The sequence below is a fragment of the Gouania willdenowi genome, chromosome 15 (genome assembly GCF_900634775.1).
Source record: "Gouania willdenowi chromosome 15, fGouWil2.1, whole genome shotgun sequence".
In the NCBI taxonomy this organism is placed as follows: Eukaryota; Metazoa; Chordata; class Actinopteri; order Blenniiformes; family Gobiesocidae; genus Gouania; species Gouania willdenowi.
This window is the reverse complement of record NC_041058.1, coordinates 19,426,577-19,436,755: the sequence shown is the minus strand read 5'-3', so window position 1 is coordinate 19,436,755 and position 10,179 is coordinate 19,426,577. Positions and strand designations below refer to the sequence as shown.

Below are 10,179 nucleotides of genomic sequence, written 5' to 3'. Positions count from 1 at the left end.
TAGCACAATGAAGAAGAAAAAAAAAACTGAAGTAGAAGTGTGAACATACAAGGGCAATCTCTTGAGGGGAAACTACAGGCAGCGTTGTAGTGTTTGATGAAAAATGTCACTAATTGAAGAAACAGTTGTTCGCCCAACATTTGGCTGCACCCAGTAAAGACCACTGTGAGCCCATGATTGAAAACGTGCTCTGCAAGTTTGGCTCTTATCTCATCATCTGTCCTCAGCCACTTCTGTCTCCCAACTCCTCCACTCCAGCCTCACTCCACTCCCTCTGGCTGATATAAGCATGTCCAATTTCTTGTCCTTCTATTCTCAGACATTGTATTATTGTAGTGGTCAATCATTGGTTGACCACTTTTCCTTCATTACAGTTTTTCTCAGTCGTTTTGGTGCATTTTTCAGATCAGAATTGAAACTGTCAAAACTATCTGTTCAGTCACTTGTGCACATGAAAAAATATGTGAATATATAGAATATATATATATATATATATATTCTATATATTCACATATTTTATACACACATATATGCATATACATACATAAACATGAATGTACATTATATTAATATTATACTATACAATTTAGTGTGGCAGTATATATATTAATAATATTCTCTATCACAATATAAACATTTTAGTATTACTATATTTTATACCATTTTATACTTATTATATATTATTGCTGCCCTAGGTAAAATGGTTGCTCTTCTTTTTTATACTTACTAATGATATATGTCTTAAAATGCTTTTTAAACTGGTTTATGTTGGTGCTTTGTATTATATCATCCTTTAGGCAGTTCCATTATGTACCCTTTGTTATTCTTATACTCATCCTTTTTCAGTGTTGTTCTAGCATATTGTATCTTGAAATGTAGTTTTCTTCTTAATTTATATTCCCCATCTCTTTCTAAAAATCTGTTCTGCAACTCTTTTGGGTGTGCACCTTTACTTATTTTATATATCATTTGGGACAGTTTTGACTAGTTGGAGGAGATCTGGGAGATTCAAATCTGGTATTTTTAAGAATTAATTTGATCAACATGACATAAGAAATTGATGATGTAGGAAACAGCCGATAATTGTAGATGATCGTTTGCACAGATGTACAAAAGCATTTGCAAGTTGTTCAAAGAAAATGAGAAACTGCTTTCTTGATGTTTGAAGTAGTTTTGAGAATTTCAATTCTGATGTGAGAAATGTACCAACAAACTATGAAAGCCCCTCACATGTTTCTTACTGGTTGTTTAAGTCACTGTATCACATGGTGCAGCCTCCATTGCATGCACTACAGCCAGTTGACTGTTGGTGGAGTATCCCAGTTCAAGTGCTGACACCAAAGAGGAGGGCAGCAGATCCAATACTGGACAGCTACCCCTTCCTCCCAGTTTGATGCTGTCATGATGCCACTGGTTCATCTGGAAGCCGCAGTCATGTTTGGTGAGTCTCAGTCAACTCTAATTATATCATATTTTAATTTCAATAGAAACATTTGCATTTGAAAATGAATTAATGAGATGTGATGTAAGCTGTGAATTGAAAGTAGGACATGTCATGTAGTCTATAATGAATGCTTGTCATATGCTTCAATACGTTGCTATGACACCCATCAACGTTTTCTCTATAACTATACCTCCCATATACAGGAACAGAAAATAAGAAAAGGAAAGTATTTTTAAACTAAAACCACATTTTTGACATTGAACACCACTGTGTGTGTATTTTTTATCACAGGGATGGTTATTATTACTCTGATAACTGGCATTAGCAGTCTTACATCATTATCCTCCGGCTGTCCAGCTGCGGTGGAAACCTGCATGTCAGATTTGTGCAAACGTGAACCGACTCATTATATGTGTGAAGGTGAGAGGAATACCATACATTTCCAATGTAAAAATTGTGGCGGTAAGTTTCTACCTTTTCACACTTAATTGCATTTTCTCAGGGAGCTCAATTGGATTGCACCTCATAAAATTTGACTCAAATGTAATAAAGTGAGGCCATAGCCTCGAGCAAAGTGTGTCGAGTACAATAAATTGATAATTAATCAATCAGTGACAACCTTTGAACTATTAGCAATGACTCTGAAAAGCTTCCTCCTTAGGAAACCTGTTATATCTATGTTTATATCTGCATTTTTATGAAGGAAACCAGTGAGCTCCAAACCACCTGTTGCACTAACAAAATGAACAGCAGCGCATTGGGAATCCTGTTTTTCTGCTCTCCTCTTCTGTTTGTGATATTCAAGATAGACGGTGCCAAATAAAAGGCTCAGAGGTCTGTAACATGACCGTCCAGGCTATAATGGACCAATTTCCTTCTCTGCGAGGGTGTGTGTGTGCCTGGGAGGAGGAGCTGTGTGGCTCTATTGAAGAACTAGCCACACAATGTCATCAAAAGACAGGTGCAGAGTGCTCACTAGTGACTGGGAGCAGCATTTTGTGGTTAAACTTAATTTGTGTGCTTATTGAAGGTGATCTGATATCTGAACTCTGCTGTTTAATTAGCCGTATAATAAATACTGATTAAATGTCTAATGTTTTTAACAGGTGTGCATCAGGAACGAAGCATAAATTGGCAGAAAAGCAGTTTAGTTAAATATGGTAAAGTTCAAAATAATAATAATGGAAAAAAGCAACAGTGGGGCAACAACATATTTGAAATTACAAATTTGTGATTTTCTTTTTTTCATAGTTTATGATGCTTCTGGGTCCTGCTTGGACCAAATCAAAGTTTGCCTTGGTGATGTGGTGTGCAATAGATTACTTGTGCCCGTCCTGGAAACGTGCACGACAGCGGAGCAGTGTGACAGTGATCGCTGTCAACAAGTCACTCGCCACTTTTATAGCAATATGCCTCAGAATGTTGCAGAGATGCTCATCTTGTGTGAGTGTGAGGCCTCCGATTTCAGCTGTCTGCACATGAAAGCAGGTCTGCACAGCGGCACATGTGGAGACGAGACCTGGATCTGCCAGAATGTGCTCACACTGTGTGTTGAGAACAAGAACTGCAGGTATGTCGACAATGGAGACGTCTTCAAAAAAAAAAGTGTGATTTATTGCTTATTATTCGAATGTAGCCTGATTTACTGATAAACTGGGTAGATTGAAGAAACGTTATTACTTTTTAATAGGAATGTTCGATATTAGCTTTTTGTAGATGTCCGATACGTCTAAAATCAAATTTCCCACTTCCGATATTAAACAATACTATATACATAAACCTCTTCCTGCCCTCCCCTTCATTTTAGGTCACATTATATACTGCATAATTCCATGGAAGGAGCCTATATTTAATGTGATGTGACACTACAGGAACGTGCACAGATATTTTGGAAGGCAGGTGCTCAAACCAGGAAAAAGGGCACCCATCGTGAAAATTATTCATAAAATGATGATTATTATTATTTTTATAATAATTATAAAATTATGATTTTAATAACATTTATATGCCCCCAGCGTCTCAGAGCAGAGAGAAGTTCTTTTTTATCCATGATTTTGAAAACGAATTTGATATACTTAGCATTTTTTTCATCTTTCAAATTTGGCTCAGTGGTCAGTGACACATGTTTCTGTGGTGTGACAAACTCATAACACACATTTATTTCTGCTTTACTGGGACTTTAGGACAAAACTACCCCCACTTGAAGCCATTTAAATGTATGAACAAATAGATTTGAAATGAACAAATTTAATTATTTTATCAATATATTTTGGAGACTATCATGAATCTTAAAAGAGAAACAATGCTGTAAAGATTAATTTAGTCTCATTTCTGACTTTTAGGGCCCTCCTTGAAACTTTCCGTTCCAAATGTTGGAGCCCTGAAGATGGCCAATGTAACGACAATAACCCTGATGTTGATGAGTGTTTCACCCACCTGAACCCCGCTCTCCTCCATGGTGAAGACTCTGAATGTAAAAAAGCCTTTTTAGCCACTTTAGGCACTGTTCTTCACCATCCGTGTACATGCATTGGACTGCACAGCCAACAGCTGCACACATGCAGCAGGATTCATGATGTCTTTCATAATAGGCAGCACTTTAGTGAGTACAGATTATCAAGACAGAGATTAGATCATTTCTATATTTGTTCATGAAAAAAAAGAAGATTTGAAAAATATTGCTTGTGTTTTACAGTCCCAGCCTGGAAAAGTAAACGTGGTCCTTCAAAGTTTCTTGGAATGAATGAACCTGAATCCTCTCACCCGTGGTCTGCTGGTAAAGTTGAATTAGAAGTTTAGCAGATAATTTTGCTGATTTATTTTTATTTCAGGCCATTAAAGTCTTGTGAGCCTGTACTGAGTGTAAATAACTAGTTTTCTTTGTTTTCAGATTATTTACTGTATGCCTGTGCAACTGTATTATTGATCGGAGTCGTTCTGATGCCACTGGCTGTGTTTGGCAGAACATGGTGAGTATATTATATACATTAGGAACATTGAGAAATACATAGTTTCCAAAGATCTGTTCTTTAAGGAAACAAAATAAATCATATGAAAAGAAACTAAATCTGCAGGAAAACTACTTCATATGTTGTTAGGGTGGTCCTTAAACATGTAAAAATAATTGTTTGCTTTTTTTCTCAAGGTCTTACCCCCCAATTTGTTCCTTTGTCTCTAATGACATAACAGAAACAAACAAAAAGATAGATATTTAAGTATTTGCTGGTAGCTCAAGCTCTTCAAAGTTTTCAATATGCAGGCATTTAGACATTTACAAAGATTTCAACCACTATACATCAATTACATGTTTCTGTAATTCCACATGATAATCCAGTTAAAATAAATTATGTCATGTGTTTTCACAATAAAAATATAGACAATTAAAATGTAACATCCAAACACATTGTTGAATAGGGTCAACTATGTGTCTATGCTGCCAGTGATACTGATACTTCTACATCCAAATGTCCAGTCACACAGATCTGCTTCTCTACAACTTTTTATCGACACTTCCCATTGTCCCACGCCTTGAAGTTCAAGATGATGATGAAGAAACAACCCCAGCGACATGTGAATTGTTAACAATAATAATAATCGCTTGGATTTATATACTGGTCATAGAATCATTTCAAGGTATTTATCCCGATAAGTATATGAGACTGGAGTTCGTACTGGAAATCTGGAACAACAAGTGCGAGTGTGGATACTTCTGTGTCTGTGTGTTACTCCACTTGTACACTTGGATCCAATGAGCCCTTTTGGTATATTGACAGAAATGGAAGGAGTCAATTCTTTGCAGTTAACAGAAGTTGGTGTCTTGGGACATTTGTGGTCCAACGCAGTTCCAGTTTGCCCTGTAGCAGGAACCTCAGTTAGTTTAAAGACTGCTGTGCAGATAGGTTTGATCTTTGCCATTCGACTTGCTTCTCTGTAAACTGCTTCTTCTTTGCAGCCACCAGAGCAGAATTTGGGGTGTTATCACAGTGAGGTTTCATATGCCCATCTTCACCACACCTGAAGCAATAACCCGGCTTGGGTGCATTCTTTGTGGCTCGCTCACCCTCAGACCCTCACCAGAGTGACGGCTGGGTGTGGACTTGGATGTAGCTTTGTCGGGACCCAGGTGCTGTCTCATACGCAGAGATTTAGTAGCTTCACTGTCTTCTTCTGTTTGGAACAGCATCAGCAGTTCAGTGAAGCATGACCTTCGCTGCTTGAGTTGGAGTTAGGAGAGCAGGATATTGTCCGCCAGCCTCCACAGAACTGGTTGAGAAGATGTTTATCAATGTTAGTGTGTGTCTTGACTGCTGCATTGAGGGACACTTGCATAAGCTGAAGGTAGGACAAGGGCTTTTCTTCTGCATCCTGGAACGTATCCATGAACTTTGTATAAAGCTCATCACCATCTTGCACCGCGCCGTATGCTGAATCGAGGATTTCAATATAAACTGCTGGAAGTGTTTCAAGTTTGAGATGTTTGGCTTTCAAAGATTCTTATTGACCGCAGTATATCTGAGAAAGATGGGTCCTTCAGCATCAAGTCAACAGTGGAACATCATGTCTGATAGTGAGTTTCATTTTAATTCAGGACTGAATCATAACATAACCTAAGCGCTAGAGCTAACATGGGCTCGTCTATAAATGGTCGCATTTACTGGTTCAATAAACAGGAAGAGATTCAAATCCTAATGTCGCTGGTTATGATTTACAGTCCACAAATACAGGACTGAATCATAACATAACATAACCGGTAGAGCGGACATAGGCTCGTCTATAAACGGTCGTATTTTCAAACCTTGTGGTCTCTGTTAGCTTACCAGTAAACGGGAAGAGATTCGTCACCTTTATAATAAGTGTTAACTAGGCCACTGGGAGTGAGGCCCAAGGCCAAGGCAGGTTGACTTGATAATACTGTATCACGTTTTTCTGCAGTCAGTGCCTTCTCCTCGCCCTTCTCTCTCTTCTCTGATTCAGGTGTCGTGGAGATGGCAGTTTTGTGGTTCACGGCTCAACTCGTCTTGGACACTCTGATGTTCTATCTCTCTATCCTGTTCTGTTCGTCCTTCTGTCCAGTTGAGGCAGATGGCTCCTAAATGCTTGTTCATGTGGATCTTGTTGGGTTTTTTCTTTCTTATTATGAATTTTATATTTTGATAAGCGCATTGATATCACTTTGTTGTAATTTGCGCTATACAAATAAAGTTGAATTGAATTTTGTGGACGGGGCTGTTGACCAGAAAATGCTCTTAATCTTTGAGTGGATAAGTGAACCATTGCATCTTCATTTTTTTACAATGTGTTCAACCACATAGCGTTGGAAAGATAGTGTTGATTGGGCTTTGGGTTCTGACTGGGCACGTGGCAATGCTTCACTCAGATTTGGAACTGAGACCTTTGTGAGCATTAGCGTAGCTGAAGCAGGCACAGGCTCTATGTCTTCAGGAGTCTATGCAGGGACTGAGCCTAGTTCTGAAATAGAGTGCCCAAGTAGAGACATCACATCTTTAAGTACTAAAGCGTTGTTCTTCCCAGTAAATTTGCAAGATTTTACAACTCGGACAGATAAGTAGTCATTTTTTCTTTTTGTACTTCGGCAGCACAAATAATTGAAAGTTCAGTAATCACATACACAACTGTGTTGTTTTGGCTAATTTAAGAGTATGGTAATAACTTACAGCAGTGCAACAACTGCATCTCCAGAGTTAAATTAAATGATAGTCACTAACAAAAGCAAACCCTGGCTCATGAATAACTGTTGATGTCACATTGAGCCATATTCGCACAAAAAGCTAATTACTTCGTCATCCATTTCAGTTTGTGTGACCCCTTCAATCGCCACTGCATTCTCAATTTTTATGCCAAATTTCTCAAAAACATCCATGACTGAATATTTGGACTTTTCACCACTTTTCACAATTACATGTTCAGTACTGCCAACTCTCTCCTAGCTAGCTCGCCAAGATTTATGTAACACATATGATATTTAGATTATTAAGCAAAGTAAACTAATAGCGAAATAATAAGTATATTTTGGACGACTAAATCCAAAGACTAAGTACAACTCAAGGAGAGAGGAGCAGAAACTGAATAAACAGACAAATTGCTTCTAAAGGTACCGTGTATTATGTGAACAAAATACATTTAAATACATCAAACATTATTTTGAATGGCCATTCAGCGCATATGTACAGTGTCAAGTATGATAACTATAAATAATATAAAGTTCCTGAGAACCCTGTTCTAAATCAAAGTATAGAACACTTAGAAAACTATTCAAGATGACAATACTAATAAAGAAAAGTCAAATAATAATTCCTTGGATCCATGATGCTCCAATGTTCAAATTGTCCATTTCATTCACACACAAATTACCAGTAAATCAACCCAGGCAGGGATTTAGAGTCTAGAGATAGATCTTGTGTGTGTGTGTGAGAGAGCAAGAGTTCATGTGCTACAAGAGCCTCTTACCGCCCGGATTAAGCAGGAGATGGGGTTCCGTGCTGGAAGACTCCGTGAGTTACAGGTTCTCCTGGATACAGTGGGCTTAATGCCTTTTCCATAGCTGACCACTTTACTCCTGTTTACCAATTGCGTTGCTTGATCGCGGTGGTAGGCGTTTGGCAGTCTGCTCCTGTTCCTGTTCCTGCTTGCACTCAGAGGAGAAGGATGCTTTTTCCCTCACTCCCTCTTTTTTTTCCCGCTTGCTCTCTTTGTCTTGTTTTAATCTAACAGGAGCCTCTATCTACATCCCAATCCTAAATCTAAATCATGGAATTGATCAGCTGGTCTTTCTTTGCTTTTGGTCAAATTTTTCAACTAGGAAGACGGGCATTGGGAGAGTCCGTAAGCCCTGAGGATGTGGAAGGTACCCACCACCAGATTGAATTATGATAACGGGTCTTCTGCTGATTGGACCTGGCATTTTCCTGATTTATCACAAAACTCGGATTACGTTGGCAGCAATATTGGAAGCCAGTTGTCATTGATGGAGGGGGCCGTATTCTTAGAATTCTCTGATGGATTCCACCGTGGTGAACTCTAAAAGGAGTGGAGAGTTTGTCTTAAAAGAAAATCCAACGCATTATTATTATTATTATTATTATTATTATTATTATTATTATTATTATTATTATTGGCAGTCATGTTGTGGCCAGCCCATTTGAAAACAACTTCTCTTATCTCATTTGGCCCCCCCTGAGAACAGCCTGTCAAGGTCTGTTTTTTTTTCTCCACACTCTCCATGGACTGTATGTTGATTCGACGCTCTGACCTTTCCCTTACTTTCCATGAACACCTTCGATCAGGCTCAGCTAACAAACTCTTGAGATCATCTCTACGGCAACGCTATCCCAAGTCATCGGCTGGAGAACTATGAGAGACTGTTGCAGAGTCTCAGTAAACAGGCTTATCTCAAACGAACACTCTCACTCCCACATTCACATACACAACCTGTTTCTTCACAGTCCCCCCTGGCCCCAACCTCTCCTCCCTCCCTGCAGACATAAGGGCAGCGCCATCCTGTGGCTGATCTGCGAACTACCCATCCTAAAGACCCATTCCCTGTGCAAACATGCTGTTGTATTGAACTGAATGATGTTTGTTGCAATGTTTGCTGTAGAGTCTTTTCATGATCCCTAGCTCCGCCCCCCTCTACAAGGGCCTTGTTTGGTTTTTGCCTTTTTTTTTAAACTCTTCTTCTTACCCATTGTTTCATATTTCTCATTGAAGAAAAGGAGCGCTGCCCTGTTGTGACTTCTCCCCAGTACTCCGGTACCAGTGCATGATGCATGCACTGATTTGACACCCGTGTTACATAATGTTTGTACATTTTTCTTTATCGTTTTTGCCAATTTCAGCTCCAAAAAATACCACACATTTTAAAAACCTTGAACTACCTCTAAATATTGCTCATATTTGGCCAGGAAGTTTGTTTTAGGTATTGGAACAAATTAAGGGGGTGAGACTTGGGTATTTCCTGAACTTCAAAAATAAGGACAACCCTAATATGTTGTTTTTCTACAATGAGTAACGCATTTCTTTTGTTGTTGCAGGATGCTGAAAAGGAGAGATAAAACAAATGCTCATTGTCCAATTAAAAGACACGATGTACTTTAGGTGTAGGTGAAAGTACATTTTGTAAAAATTGAAAAAGGGTTTCATTTAATATATTATTTATTTGTTCTGCTTTGAATTTGATTTCTGTGAAAGTCTGAGTGGTGTGCAATAAACAATACAGAGTTGTTTGGTTTTTATTATTTTTAGTTTGGGTTTTTTTCTATTTAAACTGCAGTCTAATATAATGCTTCCATCTAATTCATAGTTCTCTTCCATCTTTTTCACATTGCTGGCAAATAATGATCTACTTTAGTGTAGACAAGGGGATGAACGATAAATGTAGATATTTTACAGGTGTGCTTTTAAGAATGACCTTTCTAATTCAATCCATTTGGCTCTGATATGAAATCACAATTCAATATTATAAATCATATCATATTAGGTTCATCCCCTTAATCACACTATTTAATCTGTGGTTTACCCAAACAAAATAATTACACAACTGATATCACAGTGTCATTAATTCAGTAAAACCTTCAATATGGTTCCATTTAATCTTTTCTAGCTTACAATTGGATTTATTTTTTAATTCTGTAGCAGGAAAAAGGGTTACATTGTGATATTAAGTCAAACACCAAAAGTTGCAGCTTCTCAACCAAAAATAATGTAATATTTTATGA

At 38.1% G+C, this 10,179-nt stretch overlaps 1 protein-coding gene across 1 annotated transcript; it reads left to right on the top strand.

Moving 5' to 3' along the window:
• The first annotated feature begins 1,341 nt into the window (after window positions 1–1,341).
• Window positions 1,342–9,559, top strand: gfral (GDNF family receptor alpha like). Its single transcript, XM_028468968.1, has 9 exons — window positions 1,342–1,441; window positions 1,736–1,864; window positions 2,250–2,405; window positions 2,551–2,604; window positions 2,696–3,014; window positions 3,787–4,046; window positions 4,140–4,220; window positions 4,335–4,413; window positions 9,496–9,559. Exons 1-9 carry the CDS (start codon window positions 1,402–1,404, stop codon window positions 9,557–9,559), a joined length of 1,182 nt encoding a protein of 393 aa, XP_028324769.1. The 5' UTR covers window positions 1,342–1,401.
• Window positions 9,560–10,179: the final 620 nt, after the last annotated feature.